This window comes from Stylophora pistillata, chromosome 3 (genome assembly GCF_964205215.1).
Source record: "Stylophora pistillata chromosome 3, jaStyPist1.2, whole genome shotgun sequence".
Lineage (NCBI taxonomy): Eukaryota > Metazoa > Cnidaria > Anthozoa > Scleractinia > Pocilloporidae > Stylophora > Stylophora pistillata.
In genome coordinates this window covers 47,236,654-47,260,565 of record NC_142521.1, presented here as the reverse complement: position 1 = coordinate 47,260,565, position 23,912 = coordinate 47,236,654, and the positions used below count along the sequence as shown (strand labels likewise).

At 38.7% G+C, this 23,912-nt stretch overlaps 1 protein-coding gene across 2 annotated transcripts; it reads left to right on the top strand.

Annotated features, from left to right (window-relative positions):
• The first annotated feature begins 300 nt into the window (after positions 1-300).
• On the top strand, positions 301-23,341 carry LOC111343806 (DBH-like monooxygenase protein 1 homolog). 2 transcript variants are annotated; one of them, XM_022950999.2, is made up of 15 exons: positions 301-443; positions 11,772-12,060; positions 13,293-13,439; positions 14,172-14,348; positions 14,923-15,006; positions 16,742-16,924; positions 17,152-17,257; positions 17,767-17,930; positions 18,264-18,339; positions 18,772-18,860; positions 20,380-20,418; positions 21,464-21,523; positions 21,635-21,759; positions 22,268-22,421; positions 22,722-23,341. In XM_022950999.2, exons 1-15 carry the CDS (start codon positions 436-438, stop codon positions 22,893-22,895), a joined length of 1,875 nt encoding a protein of 624 aa, XP_022806734.2. In that variant the 5' UTR covers positions 301-435; the 3' UTR covers positions 22,896-23,341. The 2 variants fall into 2 exon arrangements, with proteins under 2 accessions (XP_022806734.2, XP_088608593.1); XM_088752467.1 differs by lacking the exon at positions 301-443 and adding an exon at positions 8,759-8,910.
• The last annotated feature ends 571 nt before the right edge of the window (positions 23,342-23,912 follow it).

Genomic DNA, 23,912 nt, shown 5'->3' with positions numbered 1-23,912 from the left:
ACTCAAAGTATTTTTTTATAGAAATATTTCATCCAGACCTATATTCCGGAAAAGCTTGGGAATTTTCGGTTTTTTTATATTGCACACCTCTGGGCGATATTTACGGACGGCCGCTCCTAATGCTAATGTGCAGCACAGAAGCTTGAGCCTGCAGTCTGGCGTCAGGCTACTTTGGACAGCGTGCGTTTTCATTTCCTGAGCATGGTCGTTCTTTCGTGAAAACGAGATTGTTGCTCTCAGTTGACTTTACAAACCGACCAATCAGGGAAAGATACGAGAATTTAAAGGTGATATGAATATAATAACAGATCTAGGAAAGCTCATTTTATCTTCAAGCAAACGTCCTGTCCGCACGGTACGTCCTCAGCATATTCTCATCAGAGATCGACTCATTACGAAAACCAAGCCAACCGAAGGTACTCTCATCACAGCCAAATGCCAATGTAAGTATTTGCTTTTGTCACAAAGCGCTTCCATTTCGTTGAATTTTAAAATCTCGGTAGCTGGTAATACATTGAAGTAGCTATAGGTCACTATTAAGAGATAAATTTGCTTTACAGCAATTTTCAACCTGTCTAACCACGATTTATTTCTCAAAGAATCATCACGATGTATTATTGCAAAAATCAATCACGACTTGGTAAAAAAGGGTATTGAAATCAAATCAACTCGTCACAATGGTTGGTCTCGCGAAGTGAAACGCACTATTTCAAGTTAATTTATATGTGGTATCCTCTCATTCCGTAAAGTGCTTAACTTTAACTCGAGAAGTTTTTTAAAAAAGTCAGCATCTATAGATCGATCCAAACAAAGTCAAAGCTATTCGGTGAAAGCAAATGAAACGAGGAAATGAGCCAAATATTTTGCCGTTGCCTTCAAAGGCAGGAGAAAAATTAATATGAAAACATTTTTCTTATAGCTATCTTGCCAGATATGAGCTTCAAAAGTGAATTTCATGCGCGAGGTAGTTTTCAAGCGCAAAATAAACCATCATTTCCTCACGCTCGGACCCACCGGCAGACATAACTGGGGGTGTTCCCTTCCAGCAAAGCTCCATGACCCGGAAATCAGTTGATCATTCAATGCTAAGTCGAAAATGTATTAATTAAGCAAATGAACTCATTTGATGGATTTTTGTCATGGAAATTTGAACGGAAACTTCGTTCACATTTGAAAACCATCGCATACCAATGCACTAACTATACATATGACTCAAAGCCGGTGTTGTAGTTCTTTTCGATCTGCTAAGGATCATTTTTCTGGGGAAATGATTCAGTGTGATTTCATCAAATTTTAAAGATGGATAAAATGAGCTGCTTTGACGGTTCCGTCAGTTAGTCGAAAATGTACACATCAACTCGCAAAGTCATTGTTTCGCATTTTACATCCAATCAATAGCTTATTTAACATACTATCATCTTACCGTGTATGTTGCTGTATCACAAAAGGGGATTGCATTCCTGATATTGTCGCATCGCTCCCATAATAGCGATATAACTTGGTAGGATAGTCGACACCTCCTGATAATTATTGTTTACAAAGCGTATCTGGGGGTTTCTCTATTTCCATTTCGTTGAAAAGGAGGCTGTAATTACTTCACGTAAGAGATCTTTGTTCAAATATAAGTCTTCAGCCAAACCACGAACCAAATTTAACGTTAGCTGAATGTTGCTAGTTCAGAATCATGTTTCTCGTGTGCGGAATAACGCTAATAAATTCAAAAGACAACCCCGCAAAAATACAACATTGGATTGTGAAGCACGTGCACTTGGCTACAGGAACTAAGGTCGAGATATAGGAAACAGGAGTAAACAATTATTATACCCCGATCCTTATCGAGTTTATATTTTTGTATGGTGAATTATTGTTTAAGTGGATAAAACTCATTTTAGGATAAAAAGAACGAAAGATAAACCCAGTTCGGTGATTTAAACCACCGCTCGCTACAATATTACTGCATTTTACTGTTAATAAGTTTTCAACTTCCCTGCACTCGTGCTTAATTTTCTTCGGTTGACGGTATGTTGTTTTCAAAACGAGTAACAATCAAACCTATCACATGAGATTCAAAGGGGTGTTTTTATCATTAATCGCTGACACCACACTGAGTATCTATAGAAACACTTGGTCGGCTTACTTTGTGTAAGTTCAAGGGGCAGAGTTCCTTGTGATATATCAAGCCATGCTCCGAACATATCGCCATATGATGCATTGATTGGCTTTTACGAGTAATGGCCGTGAACGTACTGGTTTGACAAGACAACGGGGTTATATTAAATTGGTCATTACGCATCAGCTACGCTCTATGATCGCCATGTAATGCATTGGTGGCTTTGGACCCAAAGATATTTGAGGGGGGATAGATCGCTGCTTACTTGGTTACCTTCTTGGGCGAGAATATTAAATAAACCAAGTAATTGAGTTGACTTTTCAAAGCCACTGTTTCCGCAAAAATGCAAGTCCTTGATGTGAGGTATACCGACCCGCGCTCGAGTCTGGTGTATCAGCTGGTGCAATGTCTACTCGAAGTGTTTCTTGAGTTCCGAGATACGCAGAAATGATTTTATTTGCAGACGTGAGCTTTTGTGGACCGGGAAAAGATGAATGTTACATACGGAATATGAGAACGTGCTATCTGAGTCTTAAGCCTGGCTCACATATGATCGCAGACGATCGCAGGCGATCGCACTCGATCGCTAGCGATGTTTGCGATTATATATGAACAGCTCTGCGATCGTGTGCGATCGAGTGCGATCGCGATCGCAGGCGATCGCAGGAATAGAACCATGTTCTATATGTGCGATCGAGTGCGATCATATGTGAACAAAGTTCTGCGATAATGCGATTGGAATGTGTCCAATAATGCTATGCAAGCGGCATGATACCATGACAACCAGCTGTTTATCAACTTTTACACGTGTGTGTGTTTTGACAAGATGGAAGGTGAAATTGACACGGAACAGTTTATGGAAAAAATTAGAAAATACGATTGTTTGTTCAATGGCTTTAGCAAAGAATTCTCTCTTTCTTAAGACTTACTGCACCAAGAAGCGACGTTTCTTCTTTGATCTGGCAGCGATCCTCCGTTTAAGTAAAGACAACAGAAGCAGAATGTTAACAGCTATTAAAAGTTCAGCGTCCTTTGCGTTTATGTTGGTAGACTGGAGTTACATTGTATTGCCGCTGAATGGTAAACCATGGACTCGGTTGTCACAAATCGCTGCGATCGGCTGCGATCATATGTGAACATGCCATTCGCGATCTTCGTTTGAATGGTTTCAGCAATCGTCCGATCGCCTGCGATTATATGTGAACCAGGGTTTAGTCTTACTACTGGCACAGTTACTAACAAGGCACAGCAGCTTCAGGGGGAGAAGTAGTATAATCATAAAACTGGTTAACGTTGGCTGGCACAAACATTTCAGCGAAAGTTGGGAGGCACTTTTCTTTTCTTGGAACTTTTCTTTGAGGCACTTTTCTCTGTTGCACATATGCAGTGATTAGCTTTCGCTCTTTTGGTCCTAAATTGAGCTTAAATCCATCGAAGTACCATACCTATAAATTATGATATATTAAATTATGATCGGAGTTAAATAATTGTTTACTCCTGTTTCCTATATGTAATTCTCGACCTTAGTTCCTGTAGCCACATGCTTCACAGTCTAATGTTTTATTTTTGTGGAGTTGTCTTTTGAATTAATTAGCGTTATTCCGCACACGAAAAACATGTTTCTGAACTAGCAACATTCAGCCAACGTTTGGTTCGTGGTTTGGCTGAGGGTATATTTGGACAAAGATTTCTTACGTAAAGTAATTACAACCCCCTTTTCAACGAAACGGAAATAGAGAAACCCCCAGATACGCTTTTTAACTGAATAATTATCAGGTGGTGTTGACTATCCTGCCAAGTTATATCGCTATCATGAGGGGAGCGATGCAACAATTTCAGGAATGCAATCCCCTTTTGTGATACAGCAACATGGACGTACGGTAAGATGCTAGTATGTTAAATAAGCTATAGATTGGATGTAAACTGCGAAACAATTGAGTTTGGGAGTAAATGTGTACATTTTCGACTAACTGACGGCACCGTCAAATCAGCTCATTTTATCCAACTTTAAAATTTGATGAAATCACACTGAATCATTTCCTCAAAAAATCCTTTGGAGATCGAAAAGAACTACACTTAGCTTCGCCTTCCAAAAGCCAGATTTTCAGTCGATTATATTATTTAGCACATAGTTCAAAAGCGGGTTACTTTTGATCTATTTTAATCTTGTTAGAAGAGGGTCGGATAAATTCAATTAGATTGTGTAAATAAACGATCAAGAATTGCTCAAATTGCTGTCAACATATGAACTGATGTTGTTTTCAAGATTTGGTACTTTTTATCAGTCCAAGTGTTTTCAATTCGTGGCGCGACGGTTCGAGATTCGTCTGAAATTTTGAGCTTCAAAAGCGGCATTTTGGCGAAATCAGTTATAATCGATTTTTCTCGAAAATAAATCGATATTCAGCCAAACGAAGTATGGCTGAATATCGATTAGCTCAATATCGGTTAGCTCAATATCGGTTAGCTCAATTGGTTACAGCGCTGGACTGTTGTGCGGGGGGGGTCGAGGTCGATGGTTCGAGCCCCGGCGGGACCAACACTCAAGGTCTTAAAATAACTGAGGAGAATGCGCTACCTTTCTATAATATCAAGAAATGGATAGACATTCTAGTCTTCTCGGATAAGGACGAATAAACCGTAGGTCCCGTCGCCTGATCTAGTGATTAGTTAAGTTTGTTAGGTAGGGGACGTTAAAGAACCCACTCACGAGATTCACTGTGATGTGGTCTGGCCTGTTTACTGGGAATTGGGGGGAGGGGGCATCTTTAAATAAGTTTCCTTCGATTGTTTGTAAACTGCTTATGCAGTCCGGCCAAAGTCCCCCGAAAAGTGTTGTGATGCGCATTTGATCATATCCACATGTTAATTTGCGCAATATAAATATCAAATTATTATTATTATTATTATTATTATTATTATTATTATTATTATTATTATTATACAGTGCTTTGTTTCACCATAAGGTCTACCTAACTTGAGAATATGAGCCGAATCGATTTTTTTTGCTGTTGCGACCATATTTTGAAAATGTCCGATTTTTGGCCACATTTGCTCTTAAACTATCAAGGTGAATCGAAGTAAAATGTGAGAAATTATAAGAGGCCCCAAGCAGTATGGGAAGAGCCGAGAGAGAAGATGCTGTTTACCACTTTTTGCCTCAGCATCATTAAACGCCGTGACTCTGAAATTAAAGGATTAAAAACAAGGCCGAGAAAATAGTTTGGTTAAACACTAAAATTGGATAAATTGGTATTTAATTTGTTTTTCTTTATTTCCTTTGTGACCGAAAACAGATAAATCAGTAATCAACTCACTTCAGTTCCGCCTAACGCAAGGAATTATACAACACAATAATTAATACAAGGAATTGCTCAACCCACCAGGTTACTGGCAACTTTTTTTGCGAAACTGAAATTGTTTGTAAACTCATTGTCATCTTTCAGCAATTTGTAAAAGGCATTTTACATATTCTCTTGTACTAAATTTTGTGACTTGGATTAACTCTAGGGGATTTGAAAGTAAAAGAAGAAAAGTAAATTTAATTCGGGCCTAAGATATTGTAAATCTGAAATATCAAGACTTATTATCCAACTACACCTAGACGAGTACAAATAACGCCATAGACGACTACAAATATCACGCGGTATTTGTACTCGTCTATTGTAGTACCAGTTAAACAGGTTTTACTCGCATCGCGCAAGCGAAGAATTGGATTGTAGTTACGAAAATAAAACAATATTTAGATCATATTTCCGACGACGAAGTGTCAGAATGGCTGGCAAATATAGGCCCAAGTTCATTAGATGAATCGAACGAAGAAAAACAGCTCGACCAGAAAATTTCTTCATTTAATGAAGAAAATAGAAACAGCGACACAACAACGCGCCAATTCCGTTTCGCTTCGCATACCTCTGTCATGCACTCCCCGTAAACTGGCTCCACTGTCTCGAAATGTTCGATAAGGTTTGCGTGACAAGCAGACCCACAAGTCCTGGGCCACAATATTGCAAGAACAAGTGTCTTTACCAGAAACACTGGCACTTTTCCTCTGTATTCAATTTTTTCGTTTGGGACGTTGAACTATGCTTGAATACTTTTTTGGGGGAATTTTTCCTCTTTTTCATTCACTGATCTGTTGACATTTTACAGGCTTCATTAAACAAGCTTTCAAAGCTTATCTAATCAGTGGTCTGTAATTTTTTAACATCTTGATTAGTGCAGGAACATGGATTGTGTATTTGCTTCAAAAGCCGCAGCCGTTGACTGCCCTCCGCTGATCTAAATGTTATGTAAAGATTGCGTGACAGGCGGCAAGGGCAAGCGTCTTTACCATAGACAAGAGCATTCTTCCTTCATATTCAGTACTATTTGTTTGCGAACCAAAAATTGTAGTTGAATGCTTGTGGGGGATTTTTTCCGCTGAATCTACCCCCTCCACTTTTTCATTCACCAAATGCAATCTAGATCTGATGACTGTTTTTCAGGCTTCATCAGATAAGCTTTCAAAGTTCATCTAATCAGTGGTAATTTTTTACATCTTGATTGGTGTAGGAACACATTGTATACTTGTCATGTTATTGTGTTTTTACTTCCTTCCCACATTATTAGATGAGAGAAGATATACGCCGATAGGTATTGTCCTGTGTACAACTGTCCGCTGGGAATCATGACCAAACATCAAGCGCTTAGCACGCAATAACTGATACGATCACTTACTTTGACACTTTCGATATATATAGATAAAATGAACGTCTTCACGTGTGACACATAATCAGAGTACTTCTGCGTCGATAATCTGTACCACGGTGCGCTTTTGCACAGTTGTGTATATGTAATGACAACCTGTGGCTACTCTGAACTTGTTGGAGGGCCTTGTGGATGCAGTGGTTGTAACCCGACAAATGCTTTGAGTGAGGCGACAGAAACATGCAGAAGAAACATCAAGAGTCACCTGAAGTTTTACGACTGCTTTGATTTAACTTTGAAAACGCAGGTAGATCTTCTCGCCAGGGGAGGTAACATCTCAATAATCTCACGATTTCTTATTGATTCTGTAGACGTTATGTAGTGTCTGAACAATAAAATAACTCGAGAAGCTACCTAACGATGGTTATTGAAGGCCTTGTACGTTTAGTTTTGCTTCACTCTTTTTTCCCCAGCTATATTTCCCGCATTAATTAATAAAAGTATGAGAAAATTAGGTTGTTGACCGTGGTGACGACAGCGGATAAAGACTTGCTATTAGTTATTAAAATGATTTTCATACGTGAGTCCTCTAAAAAACGTTCAAGCATAACTCAACGTTCCCAAAGAATTAATACTGAATATAAAGGAAGAATGCCAGTTTTACTGGTAAAGACGGGTGCTCTTGCCCAGGACTTATGGGTCTGCCTGTCACGCAATCCTTACTGAACATTTCGAGACAGGAAAGGGCAGTTCATGGCAGCTGTTGTTGATTCAAGTTCTGGCGATGTTCTTCAACAGAAGCTTAAACTTTCCTAAAGGGGTTGGGGCTCTCAGTTGGAGTGAAAATGCAAAGAGCATACCTTTGTGGCCTCTGTGAGTTTGAAATGCAGGCCAACATCTCGCCGTAGTTTAACTAGCCATTCTTTTCGAAGATTTTGGTCCTTTGGGAAACCAAAAACTCCAACTCGATTCCCTTCCGGATCAACAGTTCCCTTCTGTGTACAACTGGGCACACAACAATAGATATTTGACTTATATCTAATATTGGGTTCACTTATTTCGAAATTGACCACGCAAAACGATCTAAACGACCCATTTGGCTAAATAGCGCTTCTAACCTAAGACTATTGCAAACTCCCTAGTGTAAAGCTTGTAAACGAAAGTTGTTAATCCTAAAACGCCTCGTTTTCATATCTGAGTACCAGTTTTTTCGCGTGTGTCCGCCATTTATGAATTCGGTCTATAAGAACCTACATCTTAGTTGAAATCTAGTTTTCAGAAACTTCATTTCTTCAAAGGATAGATTCTGATTTCTTAAGTGACGAAAACCCTTGGGGCTCATTCAAAACAGCTACACTTATCTAGTGAAAAGAAAAACGAAATCACCTGGGTTTTTTTTTTTTAAAGTAATTATTCCCTAATCATGCGTCCTTCGTTTTGTCATGGGTTGTGGTTGAACAAAGAAACCTCAAAAGTTCTAAAAAGGTGCATTTTTCCGCTCTTGTGTTTCTTCAGGCTTGGAAAAGAAATCTTTGCTTTATTTCTCACGACTAATACAAACGGTCTAACTGTACCAGTTTTCCTATCGGATTGTTATGAACCGAATACTTCTGCGAGCAAGTCCTAAACAAGAAGGCGCCTCAATGTCCTCGTCTGCATCTCTTATCGTAGACAAACACATCTTTTCAAGCAGTCATTAACCCACCTTAAAATAGAATGGAAGTAAAAAATCGAGACCTAATGCTGATATGTAGCACAGAAGCTTGAGCCTGCAATCTGGCGTCAGACTACTTTGCACAGCGTGCGATTTCATTTCCTAGGAAGGGTCATTTGAAAGGATATCTGCAGTCTTTTTAAGAGTATCGTCGTTCTTTCGTGAAAACGAGACTATTGGTCTCAGTTGACTTAAAGTTGACAATCCGACCAATCAGGGAAAGATACGAGTTTAAAGGTGGTACGAATATAATAAAAGATCAGGGAAGCTTCAGTCATTTTATCTTCAAGCAAACGTTCAGTCGGCACGGTACATCCTCAGCATATTCTCATCAGAGATCGACTCATTACGAAAACCAAGTCAACTAAAGGTACTCTCATCACAGCCAAATACCAACGTAAGAATTTGCTTTTGTCACAGTGCTTCCATTTTATTGAATTTTAAAAGCTCGGTAGCTGGTAATAAATTGAAGTAGGTCACTATTAGAGATAAATTTTGCTTTACAGCAATTTTCAACCTGTCTAACCACGATTTATTTCTCAAAGAATCATTACAATCTACTGTTGCAAAAACCACCCACGACTTGGTAAAAAAAATTTATTGAATCGAATCAGCTCGTCACAATCGTTGATCTCGCGGGGTGATATATACTATTTCAAGTTAATTCATATGTAGTGTCCTCTCATTCCGTTAAGTGTCTAACTTTAACTCGGGAAGTTTTTAAAAAGTCATCATTTATAGATCGATCCAGACAAAGTCAAAGCTATCCGGCGAAAGCAAATGAAACGAGGAAATGGGCAAATATTTTGCCGATGCCTTTAAAGGCAGGAGAAAAATTAGTATGAAAACATTTTGCTTGTAGCTGTCTTGCCAGATATGAGCTTAAAAAGTGAAATTCATGAAAGAAAGAGTTTTCAAGCGCAAAATAACCCATCATTTCCTCATGCTCGGACCCACCGGTGCTGAGACATTAAGGGGTGTTCCCTTTCAGCAAAGCTTCATGACCCGGAAATCAGTTGACCATTCAATGTTGATTCTGGAATATATTAAGTAAATGAACTCATCTATGTTTTATTTATCATGGAAATTTGAACGGGGACTTCGTTCACCTTTGAAAACCATCGCATACCAATACACCAACTATACATACGACCCAAAGCAAGTTGGGAGCTTATCGAGCTGGTCTTGATCATGCAAAAGATCTCGAGAGGAGGAAAGAAAGGGGAAAAAGGTCTTTCCCAGACAACCATTCATATCGAACTCAGTGTTGATAAAAGGCTCTTTCAAGTTCCGGTGACAACGCTCCTCACAAATGTCAAGAAGTGAGCCTCGTGCTTCGCTTTGTCAACCTTTTTTTCAATTATCTCTCGATTCGTTTCAAACATTCAAGGTGAATCGAAGTAAATGTGAGAAATTATAAGGAGCCGCAATCAATCTGGGGATAGCCGAGAGAGAAGATGCTGTTTATCTCTTTTTGCTTCAGTATCATTAAAAGCCGTGACCCTAAAATTAAGAGATTACAGAGAAGGCTGAGAAAATATTTTGGGTAAACACTAAAATTGGATAAATTGGTATTTAATTTTCTTTTCTTTGTTTCCTTTGTGGCTGAAAACAGATAACTTAGTAATCAACTCACTTTATTTCCGCCTAGCACAAGGAATTAAACAACACAATAATTAATCGAACAACAACAAACATATAAAACATATGAGTGAACTGCGGTTATGAGACGTATATAAGAACGATCCTTCGCAGTAAAGCACTATTTGAGCAATAGTGGAAATCAGACCTGAAAAAAATCAGGCCTGTACGGGATTCGAACCACTGACCTCTGCGATACTAGTGCAGCGCTCTACCAATTGAGCTAACAAGCCAACTGGGAGCAGGCCATCAAATTAATTCGATATAAACCCGTAGATGATAAATCGAACAACAACAAACATATGAAACATATGAGTGAACTGCGGTTATGAGACGTATATAAGAACGATCCTTCGCAGTAAAGCACTATTTGAGCAATAGTGGAAATCAGACCTGAAAAAAATCAGGCCTGTACGGGATTCGAACCACTGACCTCTGCGATACTAGTGCAGCGCTCTACCAATTGAGCTAACAAGCCAACTGGGAGCAGGCCATCAAATTAATTCGATATAAACCCGTAGATGATAAATCGAACAACAACAAACATATGAAACATATGAGTGAACTGCGGTTATGAGACGTATATAAGAACGATCCTTCGCAGTAAAGCACTATTTGAGCAATAGTGGAACTATTGCTCAAATAGTGCTTTACTGCGAAGGATCGTTCTTATATACGTCTCATAACCGCAGTTCACTCATATGTTTCATATGTTTGTTGTTGTTCGATTTATCATCTACGGGTTTATATCGAATTAATTTGATGGCCTGCCCCCAGTTGGCTTGTTAGCTCAATTGGTAGAGCGCTGCACTAGTATCGCAGAGGTCAGTGGTTCGAATCCCGTACAGGCCTGATTTTTTTCAGGTCTGATTTCCACTATTGCTCAAATAGTGCTTTACTGCGAAGGATCGTTCTTATATACAATAATTAATACAAGGAATTACTCAACCCACCAGGTAACTGGCAACTTTTTTACGAAAGCTAAAATTGTTTTTAAACTCATTTTCATCTTTCAGAAATTTGTATTTGACATTTTACGTATTCTTTTGCACCAAATTTTGTGACTTGGATTAAACTTAAGGGATTTGAAAGAAAAAATTTAATTAGGGCCTAAGATATTGTAAATCTGAACTATCAAGACTTATTATCCAATTGCACTCCGTACTGTACAAATAACGCCGTAGACGAGTACAATTATCACGCGGTATTTGTGGAGTGATGGAAAACGAAGATTACTTATGCATTTGGATGATTAACTTTTAAAGAAAATATCGCTGTCTTGGATGGTTTTTTTTTTTTTTTTTTTTCATCAATTAATAGCCCCAACTTTGTTTCCTCTGATTCTTTTCAAGTGATTAAAGTGTTTCCATTCAACTGCAGCTGGTAATCTGTCATCAGTATTAGTCTGCATTTTTGTAAACTCATTGTAATTATGCAGTATTCCGGAGATGCATGCCCCTACACGCATATTTTTTCTGCCAGATTAACCTTAGGGTATGTGAATTTAATAGACGAAGAATTGATCTGCCAAAAAGTTTTAAACCTGACATCCGTAATACCAAAAGTAATTCACGCTATTTCTTTAGTAATTGTGTGTATCTTTCTGTTTTGATTCAGTGATTCACCAATGGTATCTCCACTGGTTCTTCTCCTAAGCTTGTGCTTAGTATGTTGCAAGTCAGCTGCAGAAGCTGATCTCATGTCGGAGTTCGACCATAATGCCGTCCTAGATACCCATGAGAAGATGAAACTGTATTGGAGTACTGATTTGGACGCAAAAATGATTTATTTCGCCATGGAAGCGGTGAGCACTGGATGGGTAGGACTTGGGTTTTCAGAAAATGGAGCCATGATCGGTAGTGATGTTGTGATAGGCTGGGTCAAAGACGGTAAAGGAAATTTAAAGGTATTACATGGAGATTATGATAATACATAAGATATTACTTGGCCACGCATGGATACGAATTTTATCTTCGAATGTTGATAATGCTGTTAGCGAGTGTGAGCGTATCAACACTAGGGGATGAATACATCTTCGCAAGTGCGCATATGATTTTTTGTTTATCATATAGATATTGCTTACCTATTGCTTAAATTCAAAGCAATTTTTCAACACACATGCACAGAACTTTAAAGATCGTAAACTCGTAAACATATAAAGACTCGAAAGGGAGAGAAAAGAGCTCGTAAACTCAGCTTCTCCACCTTCCGGCATAACATAAAGCAAAGTTTTCCTTTGCCTGCAATTTTTTGCTAAGTTAAAAACAAGCGAACAAGAAAAACAATACAAAAAGAGATTAGAATTCAAAGTTAGTAATGTTTGTAAAATTAAAAAAAAAGAACCTTCACGAAAAGTGAAAGCGTCCTGTGGATAACTGCCCCAACATCGATACCTTCATATGAATAGTCAACAGAGGCATGTTACCAACGCGCGTTGAAGATATTATGATCATGCTTTTCGACGCGAACAGAAGAAATTCAGTAATTTGATCAGTAACTATAAAATGAATGCATAATATGAAATATTTTGACGAATGATCATCTACAGAATAAGGTGAAAAGAGGAGCATATAGACCGACGTGACCAAGGTGTCGAGCAAATTTCACCCTATCTATCGCACTTGGTATCAAATACCGCCAGATCAGACTTTGCAGTCATCAGTTCGTATCATTCGGAGCGATCGCCTCGTTTATGGAAATAAATTTCTTCTCTGTGATTGATTTTGTTGCACTTAAGCTGTCCAGGAGCCAGTAATAATTAGCCGATCACCTCAGAGCTACCCAAGAAGCGCGTGCGAAAAGCATTTTCAGTGCAAAGCAGGGGCGGATCCAGAAAATTCAGAAAGAGGGGGCCGAGTCCCCCACCCTCCCCCGAATGAAAACTTCACTTTTCAGGAGATGCAGCATACAGCATTGTGGGCGTCTTCGTGATGTAAAGTAAAGTAACGTTAACGTTTCGGAAGATCGAATTAAAGATCATTTTATAAACAACACTCAAAGGACGATTAGAAGGGTTGGGGTCGTACAAAAATGTTTTGAAAATACAAGAAAAAAAAGGCAGGCCGCGGCCTCTCGGCTCCTCTCCTAAATCGGCTTGCGCAAAGGGAAAATTTAAGTAGAACATTTTTCTTCCTCCAGGATCATTTTGCAACATCCAGTTCAAGTCTGGTTGTCGACCATCAACAAGACTATGAACTCACTGGGTACAAAGAAAGTGGTGGGAAAGCGGTGTTAAGATTTCAAAGAAAATTTGACACGCACGATCCTTGGGACAGGAAATTTGAGGTAAGCAAACCATCCTGTGGGGGAGAGGGTGAACAAGCTCACACGTGTCTCTTGTGGGTGATTCCTATCATTATTACCTGAAAAAGGAATCGATTAAAAAACTGACTTTTAATAATGTTGAGGTATGAAAGAGGATAAACAACATTGACACGTGGCGTTTCAAAAGATCTTACAGTCCATGAAGATTTTTTTTTTATTTCGAGAGTAATAAAGGAAAACTAATTTTTGTCTCACAGTTATTGACCAAAATACTCGGTCTTCGTGTCAATCAAAAAGTTTTTTCAGTACAACATTTCTCTGGACTGAAAGGAGGGTGCAGTCAATCTATTCCAGATCTTACACAAGGGTCCGTTTGGGTGAAAGTGCTACAGGTGAAAAAATAAAATTTGAACCTCGGAGCGTACTTCGAAAACAAAGCCATCATAGAACATTATTGGGCAACCACTCCTCTTCCTCTCACTCCAGCTGTAGCTAGTTGTTACCAAGCCTAGAGCTAAACATTATTGAACTACCTCGTACGATCTTCCCATGGATGGAAAGTAAACTTGCGGGCAGAATTGTAATGTTGGACTTCTCGTTATCATGTAACATGGTTGGATCTTCTAATGCCTTTGCAAGGTGAATAAACTAGAGCAGGCCAAATTTTCTCAGTTTTAATGTGACATGATACAAAATGGTGAAGAAAACAATTCTCAAAGTTAATTTTGTTACTGAATTTCCTCACTAATACAGAAAGGAGACACAAATGTCATATTTGCGTTTCACTCAGAGAACCCAGACTCGCCGATGGAAATTCCAAAACAAGTTTTCAGAGTGTCAAGGAGAATGATATCGTTTGTCAAAAGGAACAAGAGAGCCGCTGACAACGGCGAAAGCGGAGAGAAGACATTCAGGTTCACTGCAAGGAACGTAAGAATGCGAACAGTTTCGTAATAAGAAGATTGGAGAGTGATGTGCATTTAAACGAAGATAGATCAAAGATGGATAAAATAGAATCAGTTAAGAATAAACACAAGTAAAGTAAAACTATTGGTTTCAAAAGAAATTCCTTTAGTCTTTTCCTGAAGAAGGAAAAACATTTAATCAAGTATTACTCCATCAAGATAACTACACTAAAGTACCCATAAAAATACCATCCCTCCAACTTGTTAAAAGGAGTAATGAGGGCTGTATGTGAAACGCAAATAGTTTTAAAAAAACATTCCGTTTTCTTTTACATTTAAAACGAATAGTTCAACTCAGGATCAATGAAATGCCGGTGTCATGGTGTTCTGATCGTTGATCAACAACTCTTCAATTAAATTCTGGGCATCATCATGAAATATCTTTCTTTGAGACGTATAGTTTACGCAGACATGATCTTGGTCACGTTGTTCTTTTTACCGCGTACAACATCCCTAAGTCGTATGTGCTTGTAAGCTTTCGTCATTTATCAATGCATGTAGACTGTTGAATTTTTTACCTGCTTTGTCTCTCTGTACAGGTAACCATTCCTTCAAGAAAATCAACCTACTGGTGTACAGTCTCACGAGGTCCCAACTTGAAATCCAAGCACCACATCACTAGGGTAATATTTCTAGTAGCACTGTACGTAACTAGTTGTTTAGAAGTTAGATTGTTTCAAACGATCTTGATGTCAGCAGGCAAGTCAGAAATTTAAAGAAAACGACAAAACTTTTGAGTTTAAAAGACATGTTTCCACAGAAACCTCTGTCATCTTCAGTTGATTAACAAAGCGTTACAAGTTGACTTTATAAGTACATGCTAATTAAGCTACTAACAACAGAAAACGTGACAATGTGAAAATTATAAGGATAGCTTTAGATTTACATGATGTAATTGTTGATTCAAAGAAGGTTGTTCTCTTTGAATGTGAATAGCTTCTTTTATCTTGAGTTGGAAACTCGTAGAGGCGTTATCTAAGATATGGAAACAATCTACTGAACACAAAGCGCGATCTACTGAACACAAGGCGCGCCTTGTGTTCAGTAGATTGTTTCCATATCTTAGCTCACGCCTCTACGAGTTTCCAACTCAAGACAAAAGAAGCTATTCACATTCAAAGAGAACAACCTTCTTTGAATCAACAATTACATCATGTAAATCTAAAGCTATCCTTATAATTTTCACATTGTCACGTTTTCTGTTGTTAGTAGCTTAATTAGCATGTACTTATAAATTGAACTTGTAACGCTTTGTTAATCAACTGAAGATGACAGAGGTTTCTGTGGAAACATGTCTTTTAAACTCAAAAGTTTTGTCGTTTTCTTTAAATTTCTTCTTCTTTCTCGTAATTATCCATGATGGTCGCAGGAACGGCGTCCGTAAGTTTCGTTTTGAAATTCATCATTGACTGAAAACATTGTTGGTATTAGCAAAGGTATTATAATGGCTTGAATCGTCAGATCTCGGTAGAGTGTCGACACGAACTCGTTCAAAAAAGCCGACCGATGTGACTGTTGAAGACTCTGAGGTAAAAACGAAAACTGGCAACGAGGTGCAGCCAAGTGTGTCACTGATGTGCTTAGCAGATGTCATCTCGAAAAGACACGCGGAAACGTGGAATCTATTCGTTAATTATATCATGAAAATGCTAAAGTCGTTCGGTTAACGTTATCTACGTGTCTGCCCTGATCACAAGCAACAATCAATCAAATTTGTGTACAATTCAATTTACATTAGAAATATACATATGCATACATGGATTTCCAGGTAGCTTGTAAGAAAGCTGTCATTCTTACAAGCGTTTCTTGGCTCGCGAGAAAGTCTAAGTCTTAAAGTAAAGTGCAGCAGTGAGTGGTCTACTGAGTGTCAAGCACTAAAAATGAGAGGCCCTCAATATTAGTGCCATGCCCCCGGCAGACCTATTCCCGACTCATTTTAAATTTTCACGCGGGCTGAGAAATGCTTGTCCAGAGGCACCATAATGAGGGGCTGCTAGCAGGCCAACTTCCGCACAACCGTATGTGCGTACGTTCCTTGATATACGTAAGTTGCGCCGCTCTTGTCTTTTTTGCTCCGATTCTTGAGAGCTCTCTATATTTTTTGGGCAGGTTACGAAGATTATAACTAATCAGGGCTATGACTGTCCAGGTAGGGTGAAGCATGCTCGCATTTCGGCTGAGTGCATGGCTTCGTACCAACTGGGAGCCAAAGCTTAAGTCAGCATGTGAGGCAAGAAGTGACTTGAGATGTTAGCTATCCTTCTATATTCAATTAAGATTAGTGATCACGAATTGAAATCGATGCGTTTAAGTAAAAGTACATTTAACCTCAGATTTTCCTTCCCTTCCGCCATTTAGTTCGAAGCTAAGATCCAAGCAGAAAACAAAGACTTGGTTCATCATATGGCGCTGTTCCAGTGTTACACTGATTACAACTTCGCCAGCGAATTCTTCCTTCAAGGGGGTGATTGCTTTGCCAATAATATGTTTGCAAAGTGTAAAGGATTCAATTCAATTGCTGTCGCTGGTGCAGGGATAGAGGTCAGTGCATATGTATTTTTCTAATTGACAACAACCGAAATTGAAAGACTGAAAAGCTTTTGTGAAGTAGGCATTGAAAATAAGGATTTTTTTACCTCCTTTTGTTTGCTAATTTTGGTTTTTTTTTTAGCAAGTCTGCAACCCAAAGAAACATGGCCGCATGATATTTCTGAGAATTCTTTTCAAGATTGATTAGTTTCGTTTTTTCACCTTTCTTCCGATAACAGACCCACATCAACTTACCAGACCATGTTGGTTTCCCAATCGGTGGCGAAGATCTGCCCAAAATCTATTTGCTAGAAATCTTTTACAGTAATCCGGGAAAAAAGGAAGGTAAGAAGCAAAAACATTCAGTTTATAAGGACGGGACTGCAGCCTGGGAAATACCATACCATGGCTGAATGCCAAAAGAGTCAGTTAAAGATTCAATTCTCTATCAGTGTAGTATACGTGCTGGAAATAACTCTTTTCCTGACCAGTCTTGAAAATTATATTTGTCCTTAAACTGCGCTTTAACCCATTCAGGAGCCTATTGCCTGATCCAGTAAAATGGTCACATTATTTAAAACTTTTTTTTTCACGCCGTAAACGCAATCAAGAAAAAACTTGATTGAAAAACTCCGCAATCCAGTAAACTTACAAGTTTTAATTTTATTTGTCAGTTATAAATGTGGTTAAACACCATAAGTTTACACTTGACGCAAAATCGAGGAAAATAAAATAGTTTCTTTATCTCGCTGGTCAGTCACATCCTCAGTCAAAAAATCAGTTCTGGATTACGTACTACGTGGGTTACTGACTAATTCGTATACTAACAATATGGCTTACTTTATTCTGCTCAGGAAAAATAGACAGCTCAGGATTTGATCTGTATTACACTCAGAATGTTCGGACTTATGACGCTGGAATGGTGTATCTGGGAACCAAACTGGATGATTGGCAAATTATTCCTCCTAAACAGAAAGATTGGGTTTTGGTTGGCTACTGCATGCATCAATGCACCGAGGTTAGAAATTACCGTACAAATGAAAAATTGAGATGTGAACGCCAAAAGATCAGAAAGTTTGGGTGTTGGTTGGCTACTGCATGCATCAATGCACCGAGGTTAGAAATTACCGTACAAATGAAAAATTGAGATGCGAACGCCAAAAGATCAGCCGTTACTGTGAGGTTTATCAGTTTTTGCCAAGTGAAGTTTTTTCCACAGTCTTTTGAAAAAAAGAACTGGCTAAAGATGTGCTTTTTACTAATGGAAAAAGTTTTCCTATCTACTTCGAAAGTTTTAGCTTGGATTAATCAGTCCATGATGTTTTTACTATCTTTTTTTGCTTTTTCTCAGGATAAGTTCAATTCTACGTCTTTGCCAGGAAAAGGAATCAAAATATTTGCAGCTAATACCCACATGCACTCAGCAGGTAAGTTATGAACATTGTTTATTTCACTTTGTCTTTAATTTTTCCCCTTGCTTTCTTGTATTTGTTCCTTCCTTCTTTCTTTTTTCCTTTCTCTCTTCTATCTTTCATTTATGTCAGCTCTCGCAATCGCCTTCTTACTTACTTACTCACTCACTCGCTCCTTTACTCACCCGCAAAATCTTGTGACTGAGTCGCCTTCTGAGTAAAGACATGAATAATCAAATCAAAGTCAAAAGATGCGGTTATTCTTCATGACCCTAGCAACAACTTAATCTTCTCAAAACACCTTGATTTCAGACAAAATTTTCAAAATTGAAAATGCGTATAATTTTTCCTCTCCGTTTAAGTAAGCTTTTACATAATTTTCTGATGACAACGTATTTTACCGGTAATTACCTAAAAATCCAGTCAGAAAGCTTTTATTTGCTCTAGGTCGCGCCGCCTGGATTAAACATGTTCGTAATGGGAAGGAATTACCAGAAATTGATTGTACAGACAAGTTTGACTTTCCGAAGGAGCAGGTAAGTAGCGTGGCAAGGTCTGTGAGATCTTTGCTTCTGTAATTAATAAGAAACTAATGTATATGAGAACGATCCTTCGCAGTAAAGCACTATTTGAGCAATAGTGAAAATCAGACCTGAAAAAAATTTCAGGCCTGTACGGGACTCGAACCACTGACCTCTGCGATACTAGTGCAGCGCTCTACCAATTGAGCTCAATTGGTAGAGCGCTGCACTAGTATCGCAGAGGTCAGTGGTTCGAGTCCCGTACAGGCCTGAAATTTTTTTCAGGTCTGATTTTCACTATTGCTCAAATAGTGCTTTACTGCGAAGGATCGTTCTCATATACGTCTCATAACCGCAGTTCACACATATGTTTCATATGTTTGTTGTTGTTTGAAGAAACTAATGGTTGGGTCGAGGAACAATCAGTAGTTATGCGAAGGAAAAATCACATGAAAATGATCAGTAGAAACAGCATGGAAAAAACTTTTTGATTTTGAAACGAACTCTTTCGATTGCACATAGTAGGTAGCAGAAAGGCAAAATCACAGAATCTGAAATTGTGGCATTGTATACATAGACAATAGCCTCTATCTGGCGCCAAAATATGCACGGATATTTGTGCACGGACATTATCTGTTCCAGGATGCAACAGTTGCTCGAAAGCGAAGCGCGAGGAAAACTGTGAGCTTCATCCACCGACCTACTGCAACTACCGAAACAAACGACAACGCAACTCCTACGACTATAGCAACTATACTTTACATATAGGGCATGTCTGAGAACATCGCGCACATTCTGCAACCCTTCATGATCAAATTCATTATCCGTCTCGCCCACAAACCCATCATTACAATACGTCAGCTATGAACAAACGTCAGAGACAAGAACAAACAAGGAACAGACAGGGAGCGGTATCAAAGATGAACTGTTCCGACTGCCACGCCCCGTACATGAGAGAGACAGCACTTGCCGTGGACTTTAAACAACTGACTCTGGAAAGCTGGTTTACTAACTTCCAACAAACTCCCCTCGACAGGTGTCAACTGCTACCAGCGTCATACAAACTACTTATTCACGTGACTAATATTACAAACGAATCAAACAGAACGACCTGACTTTAGATCGAAATAAACTGATCACGACCAGCTTACGCCACTTGAGTCTTACAGCCAATGACATCATCGCTAAACCGATCAATCAGTTTATACGAACCGGACTTAGAACATTCGACAACACCAATAACTTTTTCACTTAATTCTGATGATGAAATCCGCTCAGGTTGTCGAAAAGTCAGTCACCACTACCGACAACAGTCCTTCTCAGGACTACACTCACCCAGACGATCAGACTACACTATCACACGTTACCTTGAGTTCAAACCATTTACAGTGGAAGTTGGGGAGTTTCACTTGGGTGATATCCTCGCACGCCCTTTCTTTCTCAGACTCCAAAGGGCAACAGAATTGTACTTTCACTCTCCCTTTTATTCCATTCTGATCCGACCGAATTTTTATTAGCTGAGCCTTCTTTTCAGAAACTGCGGCTCTTAAAAAAGGAAGCTCATATCAAACCGGTGAGTGACAGAAAATGAATTACGATCGACGCAAACCCCCTGAAAGCCAAACAGAGCAGACGCCCGCTTCTCGAAGGTCCCGATAACTTGTCGGGCCCGCAAAGCTGTTCTGTTGTCGTGCAAGACAAGGGTTTAAGAATTTTTGACAATTAGACAAAAGAAAACCTTTCTGCTAAAGAAACAAAATAGACTGGACAAAATGAGCCTGCTTCTTTATTCTTTAAATTTTGATTCTAAAACATAGCTTTGGGCCCGCCAATATACTGGGACTTTCGAGAGACGGGTGCGGGCCCCCGCAAGTACGAAGACCGTGTGGCTTGAAAAAGTTTAATTAACCCTCAAAACTGTGAAAACATGCATATTGGCTGAATGACTACATAAAAGGGGAAGAAAAAGGCAAAATATAGCAAAACTTACGCCTTTGAGGGCTGTAAAAATGTAACCGCGTGGTTTATGACAAACAAACTGGCGCGCACGTCTTAGAATGATGATGTAACGCAACATGACAAAAATTGTCGAAGGAAATTCTAAAGCATGTGCGCGCAGGTGCTGATTCAATCAATCTTCCCAAAGACAGAGAGAAGGAGAGAAGGTTAAATACGGCTTTTCTTAGGTAAAGAAACACATAATGGCTTACGTAACACCCACAGAGATCAATCAGAGTTCACATCTGTGCTGACTGCTTTCTGATCCCGTATAGACTGAGCTACTGTTTCGACTATTTAGTAACAAAAAAAGTCACACACACCACCCATTTTGTCAGAAGTAGCTTAAAAGTATTTGATCCATTACATTGTGAAAATCCCATGAAACTAGCTCCATATGATTTAATGACAATTTTTAAACATCGGAAAGAGTATTTCATATAGAGATGATCATGATCATTGGGAATGAAAATAGCTGTTGCATGAAAAATTTTTGTTTAAGCCAGATTTGTTATGTTATGAGAAAAGTGAAATATAACAAAATTAAAAAGTACTAGTCAGTGAAGGTACGTCACTTATCTCAACATGATATCGAATAGATTTTACACTCGTTGTTTTAGGGTGATGACCTCATCCAGTTTTGCAAGTATGATTCTTTGAATTCAAAGAAACTGATCAAGGTACGTACAATTAAACATTATCACCCGAACACTCTGAGCACCTACAGTAAATATGATCCAAATATTGTAGTTTAAATTTTATAATAAACCGGTCTGGGCCTTTTCCCATAGGGAGGTATCGATGGTGACGATGAAATGTGCTTTGGAATTGTGTTTTATTATCCGCGGATATCTGGCTTTTTAAGATGTCAGAGCGTCTCAATTGATCCATCCTTAAAGCTACTGAACAAATATTTGTAAGTATATACTTTATGTGAATTATCTACAACAAGTTCCTGAACTGTCCATAACAGACATACGTTGTAACACCGATTTCACAAGGCAAGATACACAGCCAAGGAATTATTTACAACTGTCATACTCGATTAATAAGTTATTTTAGACGCGCCAAAACCTCAAATTCAGGGTAACATGAGAGGGTATAATGACTTCAAGAAGGTCTTAGAATAAAAGTCTAACCGTTTTTTCTCGCCTAGTATGTCAAGTTAGCAAGGCTACAGATTTTCATTACTTTCAGCTCATAAATAGCAATTATACAGCAAAGATTTCTGATACAGTTATCACGTTGCCTTTGCCTGTTTTCGTCTTCATCGTCTTTGTTGTTGTTATAATTTCTACCTTCTTTTTCTCAAGTTGTTGTTGTTGTTGCGTTCAGCTTCCGAGAGTAATAATGGCTGACGACTAGATAATAATTTAAAAATACTCTTTGTTATAATATCACTTTGATATACATTTTGTTTCAAGTAACAAACCAAAGGTCACTTCACTGAATAGCAACCCACTTGTTCATCGTAACGCAACCTGGAGTGATGCGATGGTTGCTGACTTCAGGGAATACGAACGTAACAACGAAAAAGTCATTCCTGAATGTATTTACAAAGCCAATTTGACAACTAATGTGAGTATAGTTTGCAAATTTCGGTTGTAGCCGACAATGTTTGAGTTTCTCGTTAGCTGCAGTCCTCGTTAATTATAGCCCTCCTTCAACATTCCTGCTTCACTTCGTTAAATTAGTACCCCTTCTCACCTCTTTCGGATCAGCAAACGTCAGACATTTTTTTAGAAGATTGTTTAAAAGTGAAGGAAAAGAAGGTGTTATTTTTTTAATGCTGTGTTAGACTATTGAACACTGTCTTGACCGTTTTAGCTTTTTATTCGAGTGTAACAATGAATGAATGCCTTTTCGATGTTCTAACAGGATTTGAAAAACGTCACCATCAATGTGCCAATTCCGAAAATTTCCGAGGGCTTGCCTCCTGAGCAGCATACATGTCAGTCTCAAGTGATCTCCTCGGAATCTGTGAAACTGTCTCGTTCGGCTTGTACTTTTGTTTTCGGAACACTGTGTGCTTTGGTTGGTGCGTTAAAGTAACAGTGACGGTGCACTGCGAGATGCACAACTCGCGATACCTATTGATAGGAGGTTTTTAGACTCTGTAGTTGTAGTTGATATTATAAATTGACCGGTAGAATATGAATGATTCGTTTCCGACTTTAGGTTAGAATAAACAGGTAGTTCTGAATAATTGAACCTTTTATTATCAGAGGCTCATTTTGTGGCGAAGGGTTAATTTTTTGTAGGGTAATGTAGGGAGAGGTAAAACAGCTTTTGTCCTTTTTGTTTTGATTCGGTGCTTTCCATATATTCGATGATCTCTTTTGATGAGTTTTTAATAAACCATGCAAATTAATCATTGAAGATCAGAACTTGAAGGTTTGCGTCGAGATGTTTTCGTTTTTCATAAATATAACAGGATAACGGGTCTAGGAGATTTCAGTAGCCGGCATCTTTTTCTTAAATAAATGTTTTTATTTAAATGCGTAGTTGTTGATACTTTTTAGTGCGTGTACGTCCAACGCAGGCTAGGGATGGTTTCCTTTGCTTCTCTACGTTCAAACAATAAGAAATAACTTAAGTCGCAGCACCTTTTACACTAAACTCGACTTGTTCTCAGTAGTCAAATGAATAAAGGGGGTAAGTTTCTGAAGAAACTGTGGTACTGCGTCGGTGGGGGTAACAAGGTAAGTTGGTAATATCAACTAAGTTGACATTGTAAACTGGCCACCGTAAAGAGTTAAAAAGCTGACATTTCAAGCGTTAGCCCATCGTCAGAGCGATAAATGAAGGGCTCTGATGAAAGGCTAACGCTCGAAACGTCAGCTTTTTAACACTTTACGTTGCCAATTTACAATTTCAACTTAGTTGATATTACCAAATTACATTGTTCTTAGTAGTGTTTGAAGCCGATATGAGTTTACATGAATTCTCACTGGCCTCTCGACCCAGTCTCTTTGTATTTATCGGCCATTTGGATTTCTTTATTTAGTTTCGAGACTCTCCACTGAAATGTACTCTTTGTCTTCCAAATGGATGATTCATAAGTATCAC